General features: G+C 46.3%; 1 protein-coding gene across 1 annotated transcript in view; it reads left to right on the plus strand.

Annotated features, from left to right (window-relative positions):
* Positions 1–2,251: 2,251 nt before the first annotated feature.
* Positions 2,252–23,377, plus strand: part of LOC129324105 (acyl-CoA (8-3)-desaturase-like) — a 53,555-nt gene continuing 32,429 nt past the window's right edge. The window contains exons 1-4 of the mRNA XM_054971107.1: positions 2,252–2,588; positions 6,151–6,261; positions 7,845–8,042; positions 18,380–18,481. Coding sequence (XP_054827082.1) covers positions 2,367–2,588; positions 6,151–6,261; positions 7,845–8,042; positions 18,380–18,481 — 633 coding nt within the window. The 5' untranslated portion in view covers positions 2,252–2,366. The remainder of the gene's footprint in view (positions 2,589–6,150; positions 6,262–7,844; positions 8,043–18,379; positions 18,482–23,377) is intronic.

Genomic DNA, 23,377 nt, shown 5'->3' on the forward strand with positions numbered 1-23,377 from the left:
CAGTCACTAACTCAAGACACCTTCCCTCAGCTTCTCAAAGAGGTAATCATCTGCCCGCTACTTAACCATCCTTACACGAAACAATGCATGCATCTGACGAAAAGAACTGTGATTCTTGAAAGCTTATGCTACAGTAAAGTTGGTTAGTCTTAAAGTTGCTACTGGACTCTTTTCTATTTTGCTACTACAGACTAACATGGCTAACTCCTCTGGATCTGTTTACTCTCAGGAGCTAGATGGAGCATGCATATCACTCCCATTTTTGCAGGCACTCAATTGGTTTCCCATCAGTTACAGGCCATAGTCAGACACAAGAGTTCGAAATGATGAGAATGAAAGGTAAACTGGCAAGAATTAAAAAAGAACAACAACTAGAATTGGCTAAAATTCAGGCAGATAGCGAAGAGAGGGAAGCTGGGAGAGAACATGAAAAAGAAATGTATGCTTCAAAGATGAGAGAAATACAGTTAAGGGCAGAACTACCAGTTCCACATAGCACAAAAGCACAAATAAAGACAAGCTACTTGGGGCTGCTCAGCCAAGGTAGACAAATTTGGATTTTGGCACAAAAATCTGCCTCAGAGTGGGGACGTGGGGGGTCCATCATGTATGGGAAGTAGGAAGTCAAAAATCTTTTGGTGTTGCTGTAGCATATTAGAATTTTTCCTGGTGAGTGTTTTTACTGTAATCCCCGTTTGTAGTAAAGCCTCATTTTAGTCCTTCCTTAATTTTCATGTATCATTAATTCCCCACTGTTAGTGCTTTGTCTAGTTAATTCTTCACTGTGTTAGTCAAGTCACTGGGCGGGGGGTGGGTGGGAGTCCACCAAGACTCTCTCTCCCCTCCACCCCACTCCTGTTGTCTTTCCATAGTCAAAAGAAATAGGCCCTGATATATAGAGGAAGAGATTCCTGCTTTAAGATCAAAAAGAGTCCAGTAGCACCTTTAAGACTAACCAACTTTATTGTAGCATAAGCTTTCGAGAATCAGTTCTCTTCATCAGATGCATCTTAAAGGTGCTACTGGACTCTTTTTGATTTTGCTACTACAGACTAACACGGCTAACTCCTCTGCATCTATGACCATGGAAAGCACTGCTTTAAGATTAAACCCATGAATTCCACTTTGCACTCTCAGACATTCTCAGAGAACTGTCATTAGGGATGGGGGTGCAGACCCATGTAACCATTCAGGCAACAACCTAGCCACCTTGTCTATTGATTGGGAACTTGCAAGAGAAATTGACTTTGGAGGGATAATTCATGATTTTGCAATGAAAATGGCCAAACACCCCCCCCCCCACACACACACAAATCTTTAAAGCTAATTAGCCTAATATTTGCAGCCATATTGGTCCATTAGAATTTTTAAAAAATGAAACATTGATAGTATAATGACCAAAAAGTTTAAAAAGTAGCAAATGTGCACGACTCTCAAGATGGGTGTTACTATTAAAGCAAAGACTAGCATTTTTCAGAATAAGAATAATTTCAGAATTAAAACAATTTTTTTCATGGCTCCTGAGATTGCATGTATGGGATGAGAGATTATGATATTGGTGTTGAAGGGATGAGCATATTACAAGTTTGTACTGGGCCCAAAGAAATAATGCTTGGGCTCGGGCTTGAGACTCAATGTTCTGTAGTTCCTGTGCTGCAGATTGTGACTTATCACCACAAGGTCTCTCTGCAAAGAACATAGGCAGAATGCTACCATGGAAGTTTAATGGGTTTGATGGAAGTCAATAAAGACTGCTGTCTCAAGCAATTAATCCCAAGCTGTATGTTGCTAGGGAACTAACTACTAGTGTACTGCAAGAAGACATGGCCTGGCTCCTCTGAGAGAGTAAATACTTATGGGTGAAAGAGCGCCTCCAATTTTAATTCAGAAAAAGTGTGCCTCAGCTATGAAATTTTTGGGAAACAGGCATGGCCATATAATAACATATTTTTGAATTAGAATTTTATGGGACATATATCTTTTATTTCATTCCATCCCTGGTATTTGCCAGGATCAGCGGGGTTTTTTGCTTACATTCTAGTTTATGTACTACTGAACTGATATTTTCCTGTTGCATCTTAAAGAAAAATCATGGTTAAAAACTCCTTTCATACCATTTCTATTTTGCAATAGCTTTGTATATTCATGTAGCTGTATAACTGATGTTATCTAGGGAGGTCATTATCCAAGATGAAGAAATAGCATGAGTTTATGTAGGGCTGAGCAGAACTGGAAGCATTTGGGGCTGGAAGATGTGTGGTTGGTAGAAGGCTTCTTCTGCTCTTTTGTAGAGTGGTGGCATGAAGTTGGTAGTTTGCAGCAGCTGAAAAGCAGAAAAGAGAGACGCTTGTCACTCAGTATACAGAATGCCTCCACAGTCAGAACCTACACAGGTGAAACCAGAAAGCGGTGCCACTATTCCACAGCTTTTTACCTGGGAAGAGATTGGAACTCACTCTGGTCAGAGATCTTCCAAGCAGGACCAATGGCTCGTCATCAACAGGAAGGTTTATGATATCAGCAACTTCTATCGACAGCATCCGGGAGGAAGCCGTGTCATCAGTCACTTTGCAGGACAGGATGCTACGGTGAGTTTCTTTGTTAGAGGCATTAGTAATTGGCTGCAAGATAGTGTAGGATTTCACACCATGGATACAAGAAAAACCTTGTTATGGGGAAGGTTTCTCGGGGCAGGGGATATATAGAGATACTAGAGAAATATAATCAAAAAGAGTCCAGTAGCACCTTTAAGACTAACCAATTTTATTGTAGCATAAGCTTTCGAGAATCAAGTTCTCTTCGTCAGATACTAGTAGAGAAGGCATTCCAAATACAAGAATAAGGCAGCATCTCGATTAGGTCTGGAACAGTCTTTCATGTGGAAGCAGCAGGCAGAAGGGATTTTCCATGATGATTTGGAGCATGCGTACCCACTTCTCTGGAACAGTAGGTGATAAAGTCTTGATTACAAGTCTGTTTGTACAGGAAGGCAAGAAAAGACTAGGCAAAAGTTACAAACATCTGGGATAGGAACAGCATGACAGATGAAATAGCTTATGTTGTTTGCAAGCTAGTTAATAGGAATGATTACAGGAGATTTTATGATCAAATCAGCTCCCCTTCTCTCCCTTCAACTACTTATAGGATCATGTTCCAATTTGTGAGACTTCTAACAAGAAGTCCAGTTAAATTTACATACACAAACAAACAAACATTGTTTCCCTTAGTGTTTGCTGAGATCACAGACATAGGGGAAATTCTTTTTAATGCCATGTTCACATACTCCCTGAATAAAGATGATGCCAAAGGTGCTCCCATAGCTTCCCTAAGATTTGCTAGTATCTGCCAAGCATGGACACTGTGACATTATATTTCTAGGGTTCTTGCTGTGCTTTGTTCATATTTTCAAATATCATTTTCTAATGTTATTAGGGATGCGAGAATGTTTGCTGTTTAATTTCTTTCAATATATATTTATGTTTCTGTCAATGGTTTTAAATCTTTTCTTTTTGATGTTGGCTTTATTGATTTATTTGTATTGAGCACACATGTTGTATGGCTTTTATATGTAATTTATATGGTATATGTATAAACATATTATAACATAATGTCATAGATCCAGAGGAATTAGCCATGTTAGTCTGTAGTTGCAAAACAGTAAAGAGTCCAGTAGGACCTTTAAGACTAACCAACTTTATTGTGGCATAAGCTTTTGAGAACCACAGCTCTCGTCATCAGAGGCCTATTGTAAGCTTATGCCACAATAAAGTTGGTTAGTCTTAAAGGTCCTACTGGACTCTTTACTATATAGCATAATGTATAATTCTGATTTATTGACACACACAAATAATGTTGCAAAAACATGTACCTTTTATGGGCAAAAAATCAATTTGAGGAAAAGTAAATTGGTTTGAAAATAAGGGATTATAAGCTTCCTTTCAATAAGAGAGACATAGAATTGACATGAGGATTTGGGGGTTGAAATAGTGGGTACGAGTAATTAAAAAATCATCCCTAACATAGTTTTAGGAGCAATTTGAAAATGAGTTCAGACACTTTACAGTATGTTTTATCCTTTACAAGCCAATTAACCTGACCCAAAATGAGCTCTTTTGTGCAACTGTTCTGATTTATACTGGGTGGGACAGGCTGCAGAGCTGGCCCTATTATGAAGTATCTGAAAGAGGGTGCTCCAGACTACCGAGTAGTAGTGTGCACGTGCAGAGGCATGCACACACACACTGCAGCTATGTGTGGGAGGGTTCTGGTCTCAGAACAAGCTTCTGCCATTCGAACAGTTGCACAACAGCTAACTCACCTGCAGTCTTCAGATCACAGACAGGACTGGCAGAAATACAGTATCAAGGGCTTCACTGCAATGCAGTCTTTTCTTACAGCAGTAAGATCCCCTCATTACCAATTTTACAACATAGTTCTTGGCCACATTCTTGTTGGAGGGAGATGAAAGACAGTAGCTGAGGCAGAAAGTGGCTCTATGAAGGTACATGGCTGCTGAATGCCCAGCAGCACCCCACATCAGTACGGAGAAAGTCACCAATGCAGGATGTTTCTGCTAGCCATTCACTAGCTACATATTTTTATATGCAGAGATGGTTCATACCTCAGCTGCCACTTCACAGGGCCTTTCCTCCACTATGACTGTATCTGAGTTTTGCCTCCTATCCCATTTTGCATCATCCACATCACCCAGCTTAAAGGTGTTAATGACTCTTTCAGCTGTCAGTTTGGTGGCCATAGCTCAATCATACTTGAATTAACATTGGGTTATTTTATTATTTGTTATGTATAAGATGGATGGGTGTGAAATTTCTGATCATGTGGCGATATTGCCTTCTAGTTCAGTACTTGTAATGTATAATGCTATACTCATCGTGCTATATAGGAAGGGATAAGAGTTTAGGAGGAGACACGAAGGGCAATTCTGCTTCAGGCAGCAGCATTTCTTGGCCTAGCCTTGGAAACCACCCAAGGAATCAGATTTTGTTGTACTGTTAAATAGCAGCAAATGGCTCATAATTTCATGTATCTTTTTACTACCAAACGGGGTGCCGTTTTTTCTTCTTCTTCCAACATCAAAATGTTTTAAACCATCTCTGGGCCTTGAAGATCCTGAGATGTTGGGACAAAGGATAGCATCTGGTGTAGAAATGCCAATCTCCAGGTAGAGCCTGGAGAGATCTCAGAATTACAACTGATCTTCAGATTACAGAGATCATTTTACCTGAAGACTATGGTTGCTTTGGAAGGTGGACTCATTGGTATGATTCCATGATGAGGCCCCTTCCTACCCCAAACCCCATCCTCTGCAGGCTCCACCCACAAAGCTCCAGGAATTTCCCAGTTTGGAATTGGAAACCCTAGTCCTATGACTCTCACTTCATTTTACCATCACAGAACGTTAAGGAACTAGCATTATTAAATGTGCGTATTTACATATTTATTTAGCTTATTTATAGCCCACATTTCTCACTGAGACTCAAGGTTGTGTGTATGTTTGTCTAAAAAACCGAGAGAGGAAGGGAGTGGGTGGGGGGAGAGAAGTAATCATATAGTATAGGACATTGGATGGATAATGCAACAAGAATGGATAATACAACAAGATAATGCAATTGAACAATGAAATAGAACTAGGAATACAAAATTAAATGACAATATGAACAGGCAACTGACCAGCTCGGTATAGTGAGAGCAGTGCAAAATGTGGGATTATAAAAACATGTTTACATGCATGTAAAGATGAAGGACCTTGTGATCACTGTTCAGAGGTAATTCTTATCACAATTTTAATCGATTTGCCAGGATTTGGGAGGAAGCACGGAGTTGTTACATAGGAGAATGGGGAGAAGCATAGGTTGATGAAAAGGTTTAATATTTCATGTTATGTCTCTTATGCTTATAGTTTATGCTAATAAACATTTCTGGCTGGAGCTTCTTGTAAGTCCTATTATTTATTATTGATTAACACAGACATCATTCTTATGGCACTCACAACACTTCATATTTGATCATATTTAGCCAGTTTGTCTTTGTGCCTGACATTGTAAAATAGCTTTCCTGATTACCCACAGGAGAAATATTTCTAGCATGCTTTCTCTTTTGTTCATGCTTCATTTCTATTCTGCTTCCTAGGATGCCTTTACAGCTTTTCACAAGAATGAAGCTTTGGTAAAGAGATACTTGAACTCACTGGTGATTGGAGAGCTGGCACCGGATCAACCATGTTGTGAGCCCAGCAAAAATGTGAGTGTCTTAAAAGCTGTGTTTCTGATGTGCTTTGGGTTCTATTGGATACACTAACTAATTATCTCAACCCACAACCTCCAAGATGTGCCTGGCATTCATGAGTTCTGGTCCTACAGATCCCAGAACCAGTCAAGGGGCAAATTGGCTGTTTAACTTACCAGGAAAGTACCTGCTGGGCCATCACCCTGAAGGGTCACTCAAACCCAAACACTTGGGGCAATGATGGGCATAGGGTTGCCACTTGCCAACTGTGTTCTCCCATGCTGGTATAAGTTGGGTTCAAGGTTGCTTGACTCACTGCTGAGGGTAGAAGGAGAATAAAGTAATATTTGAGCTGGTACCTATTCTTGTCACTGGGCAGCAACTTGTGCAAGGGTTTCTTTGCTTGGATCCAAGTGCTGGTGGTATCAAAAAGGTAAGCTTGTGCCCATTGCTTAGACTTGAGCAACAACTACAACAGCATTAGCCTCCTCAGATGCTGTTTTCGTTGGTGCCCAGAGCTGTTTTGCTGGCAGTGAGATGGGAGGAAGTGAAAAGCGAGTCTGCATCCATAGTCACATACAGGGAGATGCTTGCTGGCTGCCATAGCTACTGTGGGAGGCCACTCTATAAGAAGGACGAGATTTTAGGAGTACTGGTTCTGCTGAGAGCAGACGTGACAGGAAAGATGGTCCTGTAGATATGTGTGTCCTCCTTGGCCATGAAGAACTTGAAAGATGCAATCATATCCACATGTACTTGAGAGTAAGCATCATAATGGGATTTGCTTTTAAGTAGACAATGGATAGGATTGCACTGGAGAAGATCTAGTACCTTGAATTGAACCTGAAGCACAGATGTAATATGAAAATTATTCTTTGCTTCTCGTTATATGATGTACTAGTGCACTGTGAACCAACTAGAGTTTCCAAATTGCCTTCAATGGTAGTTCCGTGTAGAGAGCTGTATAATAACCTCATCTTAAGGTTACTGTGGTATAGATCAGAATGGCTTAATCTCTCAACAGTCAGTGTAGGGAGCCAACTTCCATACAAGATGTAGATGGAAGAAGGCACTTTTCACAGTAGCACCTGTTTTCTCAATAACAGAGAAGGATCCATCATAATGAGTGGATTCTGATTTGTTTTAGACAAAACCAACTGAGCCTCTTCAAAAATGGGGGTAACAATATTTTCAAAAATTTCAGTTTTACCAATCAGCATTGCCTCAGTCTTGTCAAGATTCTTGTTCTCCCTTAGCCAGTTGACTATGACTATCACAAACTGTCCCAGGACAAAAATGGCTGCTTCCATTGGTTTAGCAACTGAGATGTAGAGCTGGCGGTCACCAGCATATTGATGACACTCTGCTCCAAATCTATAGGCAGTCTCTCCCAAGGACTTCATGTAAAAATTAAACAATACAGTGGATAATACTGAACCCTGCGGCACCCCACAGGGTGCCTTCCATGCAAGTGACTTATGCTGTCCCACAGCAACCTGTGTATGGTTGTAGAAGAAAGATCTAAATTAGATTTGCAGATAATATTTTTTCTATTACACATATCCAGAAGAGAGCTTTACTGTTGGTTCTTCTCACAGGAATTGCTATTAAAGGATTTTCGAGCTCTATATGTTACTGTCAAGAAGATGGGACTCATGAATTCCAGTTATCTCTTCTTCACCCTCATGTTCCTACACATTGTTCTGTTGGACTTTGCTGCCGGGATCATTATCATCTACTTTGGAACTTCCTGGGTGCCTTTTCTTTTTAGTATGATGATATTTGCAACTGCTCAGGTAAATGCACCTGTATGAATGATATTGTTGGGGCTAGATTGTTCTTCAAATCCTCTAGAAATAGTGTATTGGTTTCTGATTTCTCCTAGTTTCTGATTTCTCCTCGTTTCTTTCTCTATGGAATTCACTTTCCCCTCTAAGTAACATCACAAACACCATATTACGCATACCCTGTAAATGAGGTGAGGTTGAGGAATTTTTCTCTGCTTGGGTATGAACACATGAAGTTGACTGAGTCAGGCCATTGGTTTATCAAGGTTAGTGCTGTTTACTGTGACTAGTAATAGCTCTAGTCTCTAGTTCCCAGGTCTTTTCAATCATTCACTACCTGAGCCTTTTAATCTGGAGCTGACAGTGTTGAAACTGAGAGCCAAGCTACAAGTGATGAATTACACTTGCCTGGCAAGTGAACAGACTCATGTGAATTCCTCCCTGTTCACTTGCCATTCACTTGCTCTCCACTTGATCGCTTGTAGCTTGGCTCTCAGTATGCATACAAACAGACGCTTTGCCACTGAGCCACAGTGCCTCCACTTCAATTTACTGGTATTGGCAAGACGTTTTGTGCCTATGTTCAGCATTAGATATTAGATGCTTCATTACTATTAGAGAAGCCATAAACCTCATAATGGGCAGATTCTGTAGGCAAGTACACAGTGTTCGACTGCTTTGACTGTCTAGGTCCAAGCCTTGGAGCTCGCTGCCTCATCGTGGAAGCCTTGAGCAGCTGCCAAATGGTGACTGGAAAGGTATGGGAGGGTGCAGCTTAGTAGTTGCAAGGGTAGTGGATGTTTTGTGCAGGAGAATAGGGGTAGAGAGCCCTGCAGAGTGGTGGTGATGGAGAGCTGCAGGGGGACCTGCCAAGTAGCGGGAGAGGGTGAAGGCCCAACCATGAGAGTTGAGCCTCCCATGGGCAAAATAACAACCCACGGAGCAGTTGGATCACTGATTACAACCAGCAGGCAGAGTGTGAGGGCCAAGCTACACATGACGAATGACACTTGAATGGCAAGTGGATTGAGTGGAGGGCAAGTGAACAGGGAGAAATACACTTGCCATTCAAGTGTCATTCGTCATGTGTAGCTTGGCCCTGAGTTATGCAGGTGAGTGTTTGAGCATCCTGAATTACCCTGGGTGAGGTTACTGCTGTTTTATTGTAGCAATTTTAACACTATATAAGCTACCCGGTGGGGAAATTTTATCAAAAGGCACAATAAAAGCAGTTCAAATAAACAAAGTAATAATTTAAATTTTGCATACATGCACTGCATGTATGAAAAAAGAGTAAATAATCTCATTAGTGTGTACACTGAACTACTTCCAATTCCTGATCCTGATGAATTGGCAAAACAATTTGAAGTACACAAATCTCTAAAACAAATCAGCAAATATGTAATTTTCTAGGTGGTCACACAGGATGACTGGAAGTACCAAATCTGCATATGAATTTAAATTCATCAGCTTCATACTGTGATACCTTTTTGTTTTCATTAAGGAAACTTCCAAGTCTGTAAAAGAGGTTGATTCCAATCCATCACAAAATCTGAAATGTTCAGTACTCATTTACTCAGTTTTAATGGGGAAGCCCTACAATGTTACTGGCTGCCAGCTGTATTCAAGTATTTTGGAGTTGTCTTCAAACTTAACTAGATGCTATAATCTGCATGAATTCACCTCAGGAACTTGCAACTATACTGTAGCTGTTAGTTCCTCGTGGCAACTTGTGAGTAAATGTGCTGCATGGCCCAATTCAGATTGGGGCTGTCGTGCAGGCGAAGAAGGAATTCCTGCCTTCTCTCCCATGCTGTTTTGGGTGGCTGAAACAGCTCAGTGGACACAGGAAAGATTGTTATTTGCTCCATTGGGAGTCAGCATTTGCAGTGAATGTTGGCATGTGCTGGCTCTCCACAGAGGAAATGACACTGTCCCATCAAGCCCCTTGGGCTGTTTCAGCTAGTGAAAACAGCCCAGGGGGGAAGGCAAGGATTCCTCCTTCTCCTGCGTAGTGGTCTCAGTCCGAATCAGGCCTTGCTTCATGTTCACTCACAAGTTGCCGCCAGGTCTGGCAGCTAGAGTATAACTGCAAGTTCTCATGGCAAACTTATACAGTTTTTAATATCTAGTTAGGCTCTTCCTTTCTTTTTTGCAGCCTTGATTTGTGCTGTGGTTTTTCCCCCTGCTTAAACTCCATGGTAATGCCAGACTCCCCTATGTGGAGGCTCCCAGGTTTCTCAGAGCTGCTAATTCTTTAAATTTCCCTCTTGCCTTCACATACCATCTTATTTAATTGCTTTATGTATTTCTAATGACCAGCGGGTTCTCTCACAGCATTCACTAGAAATTTCTTTGGCAATGGTGGTTCTTAAGTACGGATTTTCACTTTCTACCCAGCCAAAGTTATTTAAAAAAATAATTCTTTATTATTGTAACAACGTTATTACAATATAATTATCATGAAAACATTAAAAATGATCCGTGAATTTAGCTGAAGACAAAATAAAAAGCAGTATCCTACCCTTCACAAGGGAAAAATAAATATAATATAAATATAAATAAATATAAATATAAAAATAAAATAAAAAATAAATGAATTGATAATTGATGCAACAGTAACTGCTGACTGAGATAGCTTGCTTAAGTAGACTGAGGAACAATGGAACAAAAGGAAAACTGCATGAAGAAGCAGAATTTCTGCTGTATGGGATTTAAGATTTTCACAAGCAAATTCAAAGTAGGATTTCTTTATTTCTTTATTATTTACTTTATTTATATCCTGCCTTTCTCCACAATGGGGACGCAAGGTGGCTTTCCTCCATTTTATCTTCACAACAACTCTATGAGGTAGGTTGGGATGAGAGTTCCATTCTATTCATTTATTATTAATGCTCATAGACTAATTAATTATAAGCATATAAAAAAGAAAATACAATTACAAGCACAATATGTATATTATAACATATTATTTATTAAATGCCATGGATAAAAAATTTACCACTGCAAGAGTCACGTGCAGCTTAGCTTAGCTACAATCTCCAGCTCTGAAGTTGGGTCAATTTCTGAATGTAAACTGTGATCCACTTCTCTTGATTGGTACTGTATTTGTTACAATCAATGAAAAAATGCCAAATAGTATCTAATTTTCCAGATTTACAATCACATAGCTACTCAGAGAACAGAATCCTGCAAATGTACTGGATAATTCCCTCCACAGCAATGCTTTGGCAATGCAATCCTAAGAAGAGTTACTCCAGTCTAAGCCCATTGAAATCGGTGAGCTTAGACTGGAGTAACACTTTTTAGGATAGCACTGTCTTGCTTTGGAAAATAAAATACAATATTTGGAGACCATTAGGAGCTTATAGTAAGGAGGCAGAGTCTTTGGAATCAGAAGACCTAAATAATATAAGGAACATATTGGCTGTTTGCACATGATTTCCTGCCTGCCTGCAGGTAAGTCGCATGAAAGACCCGGAAGACAGCATCTTCTCGCATGAAATCACACCAGGAAGATGTGATTTTGCGCAAAACTCCCGGATAACAGTGTCTTCCTGGCACGATTTCGGGCAAGAAGGCGCTGTCTTCCGGGTCTTTTGCGTGATGTTCCACAGGCAGGTAAGTTGTGTGGAAACATCCATCCTCCAGGCTCTGCAAGTGCTCCATTTGTCAAAATGTAACACACTAGATTTAATCAGTTTATATACAGAGGCGTATTCCATTTGCTTAAAACATTCAAAGGAGAAACCCGACGTCTGCAACTTTTTATGAACCAGTTTAACCCATGTATTTTGGAAACCATTACTAGTGGGTTGATACAAATTAACACCCTTCAGGGAAACAGAATAATCTGAGCATTTGAAACTGGCCCAAGGTCACGCAGCAAGCTATTGTGCCTATGGGGACAGGCATTGCTGGATTTTTATGGGGAATATATTCCCAAATTAAGTGTAATGCACAACTCAGATTTCAATTCCACTTCCAGATGATTTAGGAAATATAATCCTTCAGCACTGTGAAATAGCCTGTATATGGATAGTCCCTAGGGTTTTCAGCTCTGGGTTGGAAAATTCATGGAGATTTGAGGGGGTGAAGCCTGGTGAGGGGTGTGTGTGAGGAGGGGAAGGTCCTCAGCAGGGTATAATGCCACAGAGCTCACCCTCAAAATCAGCATTTTTCTCCAGGGGAACTGATCTCCATAGTCTGGACATCAGTTGTAATTTCGGGAGATCGCCAGGCATCACCTGGAGGTTTTGCAACACTAATAGCCCCTGAATTCCAGAGACATTGAAATGAAATGCACCCCCAACTAGTGTTTCCATTTTAAATATCTGATTTGTAGCTGTTTATTGTTGCCTATGTGTTATGTCAGTCTGCTTTCCAGCTCAATGACTCACACGGCACCTTTCTTGGGTTAGAAAATGGCCACAACTTTATTGATTACAGCTTGATGGAGCATTGGCCAGGCATCCGGGCTCAGATCCCCATTGGCATCCGAGGGCCCCCTGCTGACCGATGCATCCTCCACCAGCCCCATGATGGCCCACCATAGCAAGTGTCCTCTGCCGCCAGCACATGCCAGGTGGTCTTCTCTTCCCAATCCGTCAGGGTGAGCAGACCCGCGGCCCACTCACCCTAATGGGATCTGGCCCAATGCCACAAAACCGCCAAACCCATAAAGTTGTGACAGTCTTCTTTCCAGTCCATATTATAGTGGTGGGTGGGCAGGAAACATGCTGCTCCTGCCGAAGTTCCTGGGCGGAATGGCGTTGCCCATGAGGCTGTGCCAGAGGTGGGCTGGGCGTTCCATCCCATCCTGGCTGACCCATCTCCACTGCATCCTTTGCCATGGCGACAACCCAGCCCGCTGGTGAGTCAGCGAGCTTCTTTAGTTGCCTATGTGTTATGTCAGTCTGCGTTCCAGCTCAATGACTCACACGACATCTTTCTTGGGTTAGAAAATGGCCACAACTTTATTGATTACAGCTTGATGGAGCATTGGCTAGGCATCTGGGCTCGGATCCCCATTGGCATCGGAGGGCCCCTTGCCAACCGGTGCATCCTCCACCAGCCCCATGCTGGCCCACCATAGCAAGTGTCCTCTGCCACCAGCACATGCCAGGCGGTCTTCTTTTCCCAATCCATCGGGGTGAGCAGACCCGTGGCCCACTCACCCTAATGGGATCCAGCCCAATGCCACAAAACCGCCACTGGAGGAGAGCCAGAGGCCCAACTCCTGCCAAAGCTCCAACTGCTGCAACCAAGAAAGTAGGAGCCACTTCCCTCCCCTAGGGGTTCCTGACTTTGATGACCGGAGGAAGGTGAAAAAACCACAAGGCGCCCCTGCCAATCTGGCCCCTTGTGGGAAAAATTCCTTCCTGGCCCCCGCAGGCGACCGGCTGAACTGGGGATCTCCGCCGGAACCCAAAGGGGGCCCCCACTACATCCCCCTGGCCCAAGCTCCTGCTGCGCCGCTCCTTCTAATGTTGTTACCAATCGCTTGCCATCATTCCCAGGGGGATGCTGCACCTGTAACTAGATCAAACAACGTTAGTGCCTTCTCTTACGACCTGACCCACAGGCACTCGGGAGGCCACTGGTCAATTGCCTCTTCGGTCTGTTGGTACCCCTCCCCGGCTGCTAGGGCAGCTGCCCTGGTGTAGATTCAGTTCAGGGCAACTCACCCTGAACCAAAACCTCATGAGCTGGCAGCAGTTGGCATGGCCCAGAAGTTGGCCAGTCACCGCTGGGCATCTGTCACAGTGCTCTGGCTGCCTGGACTGGACCGTGGGCTGCATGCCCTGCCAGGTGGGGCCACACCACTGCACCATACTCCGGTGGCTTGTCCTGGGGAGCTGGACTTTGCCCTGCCAGCCATTGCCTGCCAGTGGTGTGACCCCATGCAGCCGCCCTGTGGGACATGTCCCCGGCTGGCCCAGGCCCCCGCAAACAGGCTGCCCTGGACAGCATGGTCTCAAGGACGTTGCAGCCCTGGTCAGTTGCCCCTGGGTGTCCACAGGGTGGCCATGACGGGCCGCCCAGGATCTCTGCTGGGAAGCTCCCAGCGGGCCTGGCCTGCTGTAGTCCACTGGGCCAGGGAACTACTGGCTGGGATGGCCCAACCCCTCACCTGCCAGCCAGCCGGCCACCATGTGGGTCTGGATTGCCCTGGGCACCTGCCCGGACACATCCACCCCTGCTGAGTGTTCCAGGCCCATGGAGTTCACACCCGGACTAATCCATCCCCATTTGGTGTTCTGACTGCAGCTGCCCTGCACACCCAGTGGTCTCGGGCATGTACCTGAACTCACTGTCCCTGCTAGGGGGTTCCAGAATCCCTTCTGCCCACCCCGCCTGCTCCGTCTGGCAAGCTGTCTGGAGAGGATGGCTGAAAATGCAGGACAGCTGCCCAGCGAGCCCGCCTGTGGATGATGCCACGAAGGATACAATTTTCCCCAGCTCCTCCTGCTCCTCCTGCAGGGTTCAGGGTGTCTTTCAGAGTTTGGTGCCAGGACCTGGATTCTGTCATCTTGAAACAAAAAAAAAAGGGGGGGGGCGTCCGCTTTCGTTTGCTTCCCTGTTCGTGTGGTGGGCACCGAACCCACCATAGCACTGCAACCCAAGGAGTGCCAGCATGCTCGGTAAACCATGAGACTTGCTCCGAGCTACCTGGGCAGAATGGCGTTGCCCACGAGGCTGGACTGGAGGTGGGCTGGGTGTTCCGCCCCATCCTGGCTGACCCACCTCCACTGCATCCTTCGCCATGGCGACAACCTAGCCCGCCGGTGAATCAATGAGCTTCTCCTGACAGTTTACCTGCTCGCCTGCTGGTTACTGGCAACTGGCAGGAGGTTTCTGGCCCCATGGAGAATGCTTGTCACTAGCAGGCACCCTGAGAACATGCTCGGGGCACTCCTTCCCAGCAGACTCTATGTTCTCCCTTCCAGAAGTGATGTAGTTGCTCCCCCGATTTGTTTGGGGCTGATTTTGGTTCCAAAATCAGTGCACTCCCACAGGCAGCATGATGATTAGCAGGGGCATCTTATTTCCCTCCCCCACCATTTCCTGTTTCTTCCTCTCTTCCTGGTAACCCACACATCTTCACCTTTCCATGTTTACTTTTCTCCTTAACCTACTTTTTACCTGCCTCCATATCTTCAGCTGTATTTATGAAAATCCCACTAGGGGTCGCCATAAGTCAACTCTGACTTGAGGGCACCACACACACACACACACACACACACACACACACACACACACACACACACACACACACACACACACACACACACACACACACACACACACACACACACACTGTTTATTTACTCCTTGGCGCAATCATCAAACAAAAAGGAGCCTGCAATGAAGAAATCAGAAGACTGAGACTTGGAGGAGCAGCAGTGAAGAAATTAGATAAGATTCTTAAAGATAAAGATGTCTCTTTGGGAACCAAGATCAAGATTTTCCAAGCTATAGTATTCCCCATTAATATAGATGGATGTGAAAGTTGAACAGTGAAGAAAACTGACAGGAAGAAAATTGATTCATTTGAAATATGGTGCTGGAGGAGAGTTTGTGGATACTCGCTGGAAGCTCAAATGACAAAACTGAAGGTATTGTACTTTGGCCACATCGTGAGAAGATAAGATTCTCTGGAAAAGTCAATAATGCTAGGAAAGAGGAAGACCTAAAACAAGATGGCTTGACACAGATAAAAGCAGCAATGTCCTCCAGTTTGCAAGATCTGAGCAAGTCTGTTAATGATAGGATGTTTTGGAAGTCTTTCTTTCATAGGGTTGCCATAGGTTGGAGGTGACTTGATAGCACATAACACTGACACACATAATTTATGCCCCACCTTTCTTTGCATTGCTGACCCAAAGCAGCTTACTTCATTCTCCTCTCCTCCATTTTATCCTCAGAACAACCCTATGAGCAGGAGTGGACTGGGAGTGAAAAAACCTACAAAAGGGCCTGTCTTGGCCCTGTTCCCAAAGAACAGATAGAGGAAGAAAGAGGCAGCCTCCCTAAACAATTGGCCAGGCAACTCTTTATTAGCTTGTACAGGGTTTGGGTGGGCTGGTCCCTGCCTCCTTCACCTTTCACAGTGCTAGGGCAGGCCAGATGCTGCCTTCCTTGCCTTGTGTGGGGTTCAAGCAGACCAGATGTTACCTCACCAGAGGCTTGGAAAGGCTGGGCTGGGCACCACCTCCCTCACATGTGTCTTGGGCCTAGGGTTGCCAGGCACCCTTACCCTCCAGGTGGAAGTGGGGGGACCTGACACCTTCAGTTTCTTCTCATGTGTGCACACAAGGAGCACACGTGCTTCCAGTGCAGTGTGATGATGTCAGTTCTGGGAGTGATGTCATCACTCAGGCCTCGGAAGCACTTTTAGGCTTTGTGCCAGGCTGATTTGGGGCCCCAAATGGGCTGAATTGACCTGGAGTGAAGCCTGGAGGTACTTCTGGTGGCCTGCGTGATGTCATCACTCTGGAGAGTGATGTTGTTGCACTGTGTTGGGAGCATGCCCTGGGAGGCCTGTTTCTCTGCCTTTCCCCACCACTGGCCAGGTGAGTGGTGGTGAGGGGGAGGTTGGGACTTGGAGCAGGGGATTGGCAATCTTATTTGGGCCAGGTGCAGCACCATTTCCTATAACTCACTTCCCACTGGGCTTGGGTGGGCAGAGCCAGGCTCCACTGCCTCACTCACTTTGCATGAGGATTGCTTGGGCCAAACCAGGTGCTTCTGCCTCCTTCACTCTGAATGTGGCATGGGTGGGCATTCTCCAGGTTCTGCCTCCTCCACCTTGGGAAGGCCAAGCCAGGAGTTGTCTCCCTTACCTCACCCCTTGTGGGGTTAGAACAGGCTGAACCAGGTGCTGCCTCCCTTTCCTCGCCTCTTGCGAGGTTTGGGTGGGTCAAGTCAGGCACCAACTTCCTTACCTCTCTTCATGAGGGTCTTGTTGTGTGGAGTTTGAATTGACTGGGCACTGCCTCCTCCACTTTGCCTTGCATGTGGCTTGGCGGGTCAGGTTCAGCCCTTCTGTCACAGGGCTGGCACAGCCCAGGTGGGGTGGAGGGCATTGGCCCACTAGGAGATGACATGCTTTTCTTAACAGCCAGTTTGCCCCTGCCTGTGAGACAAGTTAGATTGAGAATGTGTAACTGGTCCAAGGTTACCCAGTAAGTTTCCACAGCAGAATGGGGATTTGAGGTCCTAGCCTGCAACTCTGCACCCCATTGGCTTTTGTAGGGTGGCTGCTGTTGACCAGTAGCAAGCAGCCTGGCCTGGGTGAGTCATGCACATGAGGTGGTAGAATGCCAAGTGGTTGTTGGTGCTGGTGTAGTGTTAAAAAGAACACCCCTGCTGATTTGGCTTCCAATGGCATTTTTTGTTGCTCAGGGCAACAAAAACAGCTTCCTGTCAAAATTGGCTTCTATGCACAGCATTGGGGTGGGGTGGGGGGAGAAAAGGATGGGTTGGGCTTTGGAGGACACTAGTTATACTGTCAGAGTTGCTGCCATGGAGTTGCTGTCCTCTAAATTCTGCAGCCAAAGACACAATGCCTCTGAGTATGTATAGAATGCATTAGGGCACTGGTAGCCTTCTATTAAGGAACTAATGTAAGGGTAACATATTCTTATGGCTATGCCATTTCTGTTGCATATTCTGTCAAGCTCCTGCCATCTTTCTATGCAGGTTGCCTTTCTGATGAACAGGCCATTTCTATTGCACAGTCCATCAGAAACAGCATTACATCTCCTTTGTTGCACGCATTTTCCAGCATGATGGGAGCACTGCAGGGCATGCTGAAGCTGAGCTCAGTAAAAAGTCTCCAAACTGGAGGGAAAATTGTGTGGAAGGTATATACCCCACTGCTCTTCCCTACCTCCTGCACCTCTTCTTTGGCCCCTGGGGCAAAGGGCAAAAGTTCACTTACCTTGACAGAGAGCCTTGAGTCTTTAAAGTGCTACTTTCTTCCATTGCAGACCAACATGGCTACCCACTTGAAATTATTTTCATGGACAGGAAAATGAACTTATAGACGCAACAGCAGATTCATCTCAGCTCCAACTGCATTGTTTTGTTCTCACATTTTTTTCCCTGCACGTATAACAGCTTATGATATTGCCCATAATGTGCTTTGATGCACGTATAACAGCTTATGATATTGCTCAACATAATTATTGGTGTAGTTGACGAGAGTATAATGATGGAGTACACAGCTTAACAAGTGGTGCTATTAACACACACATGTAAATGATTCGGCATAGGTAGAACAGTAGAACACTTATTGAGAGTCAGCTTTAGTTTTATGAGCAATCTGTTTTACATTTCAGGTCCAGTATGGTTGGTTTCAACACGATTTGGGGCATATCTCAGTCTTCCAGAACGCCAAATGGAACCGATGGTTTCACATGCTTGTGATGGGTCTTCTTCAGGCAAGTACCAAGTGATGCTTGGTCAACAACCATATTATTTAAATATTTTTATCTTGTTTTTCTCTCACAGTAGGGATACAAAGTGGCCATACAGTACAGTACAGTACAGTACAGTACAAAACAAAACAAAACAGTATCAATTTAAACCAATATATGCAACCAAACAGGTCACAGTCAAACTTAAAATGGGCAACAAAAGGCAAGGACATTCCTGGGTGATGGTTCTGGCAATACAGGTTATGCTGGGCCTCAAGATGCAAGCTGATGGCTATGGGCCAACAAAGAGCCTTTTAGCTTAGCAAAAGCTCACACTTCTGGCCAAGCCTACGCTTTGAGTTTCCCACAAATGGGGTAGATGCTCCATTAGTCCCTGCTTGCACCTTTGGCCAAGCCCAGGCTTTAAGTTACTTGCAAAAAGAGGATTGAAGAAGCCCAGCCTAAGTTTTCTTCAGCTAGCTCAAGTGTCTCCATCTTAGGTCATGGGAATGATACGAACAGAATGACATGCTCTTTACATATTCCTTTCCTCACCCATGCCTCTGGCCATATCCAGGCTTTAGGTTACCTTCAAAAATGGGAGGAGAAGGGCTTTTTCAGTCAGTGCAGATTTTCCCATCTTAGGCCATGTGTACACTACCAACAGAATGACATGCTCTTTACACATTGCAGTAGAAAATAAGCAAAGGTTATTCTGAATTCACAAATTCATGATTGCATCCAAAACTTCACTATTAGTCTACAAGATGAATGAGGATACTATGTCACAGTAATACATATTTAGTATATGGATACCAAATGTAGAGAAGGCAGCAGGGATTAGTAGCATTCCTACACATAAGCAAGAGGGATTGTGGGTTTGGCTATGGTATGCAGCTGGGCCTACACTGCTGCTCCAACCTATATAAGAGCCAGTTTAGTGTAGTGATTAAGAGCAGCAGGACTCTAATCTGGGGAACCATGTTTGATTTCTCACTCCTCCACTTGAAGCCAGCTGGGTGACCTTGGGTCAGTCACAGCTCTCTGGAGTTCTCTCAGCCCCACCCACCTCACAGGGTGTTTGTTTGTTGTGGGCAGGGTTTTTTTTTCTGGGGAAAGAGGTGGAGGAACTCTCACTGGGGGCAACTCCTGGGAGGAGGTGGTGTGCCTCTTACTATATCCCTGTGTGCACAGTGCGTGCGCACTCCCGAGACTGCACAATGACATCACTTCCGAGAAGTGACATCATCATGCAGGCTGTGGCTGCCCCGAGAGCACTCTCGTGCTCCATGGGGGGCCCAATTTGGCCCAGATAAGGCTAAACTTGCTGTCATGGCCCAGTCTGAGAGTGAGGTCTCCTCTGGAGGAGAGGAGTCTCGTGTAGCCAGCCAGGACTCCTCAGGAGAAGAGGAGCCCTGTGTAGCCAGCCCTAGCCCTGATTCAGCAGAAGCCAGCAATCAGGAGCAACAGCTGCTGGCTGATCAGAGCTTGCAGCCAGCAGCTGAGACACCAGCACCTTCTAGCTCCTACACCACAGGGGAAGCTCAGCCAGGGACTTCTACAGGTGCAGCGCAGCCAAGAGCCTCCACCCCCCCAGGTTCACCCACGCCCAAGGAATGCCACAGGCAGCGCCAGAGACTGGAACTGCAGGAGAGACGGCGCAGTGCTCGCCTCTTGAGCCAATGCCAGCTGCTGGAGAGTGATGATGAGTAGTGTCAGGATGGAGCCCCAGCAGCTGGCTGAAAACCACGCCTGGCTATAAGAGCTGCCGGGAGGAACTGCCGGGTGTGGAAGCAACGTGTCTACTGCCTGCAACCACTCCGTGTTTCGTGAACCTTGCCCGTGCCTGCTTTTGGACCTGACGCTATCGGTGACTGATCTTGGACTGTGCCTGACCTTGCTTTTCGACTCTGGACTCACTCCTGGCTTTATCTCGTGCTCTGACCACCGGTTTGACTTGGCTTTTGCTCTTGAAACTCCCCTTTGACTTTGGCCTTAAGGTTTGGACTTGAACCACCCTGCTTGGGCTGGCCCAGCCCATGACAGATTGCTTCCACCCAAACTTCCCGGCATGGATGCGGCAACGCCCACCCCAGGAAGCCTGGCACTGCTGCAGGACCCGGTACTGCAACTAACTCAAGCACTGGTGACTCTGCAGCAGCAGATTGCTGCACCTGCTGCACCTCTGCCTGTAAAGTGCCCAGTGAAGCCTCCTGACAGCTTTGAGGGTGATGTGGAGGAATTCCCAGCATTTCTCGCCCAATGCCAGCTATATATTGAACTCCTGGCCAGAGACTTCCCCACGGATAAAGTCAAAGTCTGCTTCATTCTCAGCCTGTTAAAGGGGCAGGCAGCAAGATGGGCCACACCCTTGTTACTGGCCAAATCCCCTCTGCTAGGGGATTTTCCAAGCTTTGTCGCTCACATCACTGCTGCCTTTGCTAACCCCCTGAAAGCCATCAAAGCTAACCAGAGGATCTGTGCCCTCACCCAGGGGGATGGGACTGTAGCCCAATATACCACTGAATTTCCGTTACTGCCACAGGACTTGGACTGGAATGAAGCGGCCCTGGTTGACCAGTACCTGGAAGGGCTGTCTGATGAAGTGTTGGATGAAGTGGCCCGATCCAAACGACCAGGAGGACTGCAAGCGCTCATTCTTCTATGTCTCCGCATAGATGGACGGCTGGAGAGCTGGAGACAAGCACATGCGCTAAGGCATCCACCTCCACCCCGGCCCTTGCCTGAAAAGCTGGCTGAGCCCACGCCAGTGGGGGTACCTTGTAACCGCTTGCCCCCAGAGGAAAAGGAGAGGCGCCGAAACCACAACCTCTGCTGGTATTGTGGTGGGGTGGTCCATTATGCTGATGGCTGCCCTGCCAAAAGAAGGACCCTAGCCATAAGCCTGGAGTCGGCGCACCCTAAACCACTTGTGGGAACAGCCAATGCCTCCGGTGACCCCCCAGAACCATTCCTTGTGCCAGTCAAGTTGTGCCTGCCTGATGGATGTTGGCTATTCGTGTATGCCATGATAGACTTGGGGGCCTCCCGCTGCTTCATGGATGCCAGGTTGGCTGCACAACACCAGATTCCCTTGCGGGCAAAGAAGAATCCCACTGTTGTTGAGGCCATCGATGGGCGGCCCCTGCGTTCTGGGCCAGTGGTTGAGGAAACCCAGGACCTCCTGTTGCAGATCCAGCGGCACCAGGAGTGGCTCTGTTTTGATGTGGTGGGCATTCCCCAGTTTCCGCTGGTCTTGGGACTTTCCTGGCTCTGCCGCCATGATCCGATTGTTCGGTGGGGCCAGTTAGACCTTCGTTTCCGGGAACCATGCCCACATGAAAATCCGTGCCCAAGGCCTATGGTGGCCGCTGCACAGGAGGTTTCGGCACTGCCAGAGGAATACGTGGATCTTGGAGATGTGTTCGAGGAAAAAGGAGCAGACCAACTCCCCCCTCATCGGCTGTATGACTGCACCATTGACTTGATTCCCGGCGCCCCTCTGCCGGTGGGACACCTGTACTCGTTGTCTGAGCCAGAGTTGGCAGCACTCTGGGACTTTCTTACCACCAACCTGCAGCGAGGGTTCATCCGCCCCTCTACCTCACCTACCTGTGCCCCAGTCCTCTTCGTTAAAAAGAAAAACAGGGAACTCCGGCTGTGTAATGATTACCGGGCCCTGAACAAAATCTCCATCCGAGACCGGTATCCGCTGCCTCTGATCCCTGACCTCTTGGAGCAAGTCAAAGGAGCCCAGATCTACACCAAGCTGGATCTCAGGGGAGCCTACAACCTAGTGCACATCCGGGAAGGTGATGAATGGAAAACCGCCTTCAGTACCAGATATGGGCAATACGAGTATCTGGTAATGCCCTTTGGCCTGACTAATGCACCAGCTGTGTTCCAGAGACTGATCAACAACATCTTTCGAGATATCCTGGATCAGTTCGTCATCATTTATCTGGATGACATATTAATTTATTCATGCGACGCGTCGCAACATACTCGGCATGTGCGCACGGTGCTGCAAAGACTCCGGCAGCATGGCCTGTTTGCCAAATTGGAAAAGTGTGCATTCCACCGGCCTACTGTGGAATTCCTTGGCCATGTATTATCACCCCACGGAATCCAAATGGACCCAGCTAAAGTCGAGGCTGTACAGACTTGGCAAGCCCCCCGTTCTCGGAAGGATGTACAGCGATTTCTGGGGTTTGCCAATTACTACCGGCAATTCATCCCCCAGTTTGCATCCATAGCCGTCCCTCTCACTCGACTTCTCCGGCCTTGAGAACCTTTCCGTTGGACACTGGAAGCCAGCGAGGCATTCCTGACCCTAAAGACTCGCTTCACCACGCAAGCAGTCCTGCGATATCCAGATCCCCAGCTACCCTTTCTAGTCGAAGCAGATGCCTCCAGCAACGCCATCGGAGCAGTGCTCTCCCAACGGGCAACCCCCTCCAGCACTCCACAGCCTTGTGCTTACTACTCTCGCCAGCTGACCCCCGCCGAAAGGAACTACACCATCTGGGAGCGGGAGCTGCTGGCAATAAAGGCAGCCTTCAAGGTTTGGCGGCATCATCTGGAGGGGGCTCGGTACCCAGTCCAAGTGCTCACTGACCACCGGAACCTTGAACACCTCCAAACTGCCCGCCGTCTCAACCAGAGACAGATTCGCTGGTCGTTGTTCTTCTCCCATTTTGATTTCAGGATCACCTACGTTCCCAGCTCCCAGAATAAGAAGGCCGATGCTCTGTCCCGGAAGCCGGAGTACAACACATCCCCCAACCTGGAACCACCTCCAATAACCATCCTGGCTCCAGAAACTTTCGCCGCTACGCAAACCCCTCCGGAGCTGGTGGAGGAGATACAGACTCAACAGTTACTGGACCCAGTTGCCCAGAAATACCTCCAGAACGTCCA

The sequence above is a fragment of the Eublepharis macularius genome, chromosome 2 (assembly GCF_028583425.1).
Source record: "Eublepharis macularius isolate TG4126 chromosome 2, MPM_Emac_v1.0, whole genome shotgun sequence".
NCBI classification, from domain to species: domain Eukaryota; kingdom Metazoa; phylum Chordata; class Lepidosauria; order Squamata; family Eublepharidae; genus Eublepharis; species Eublepharis macularius.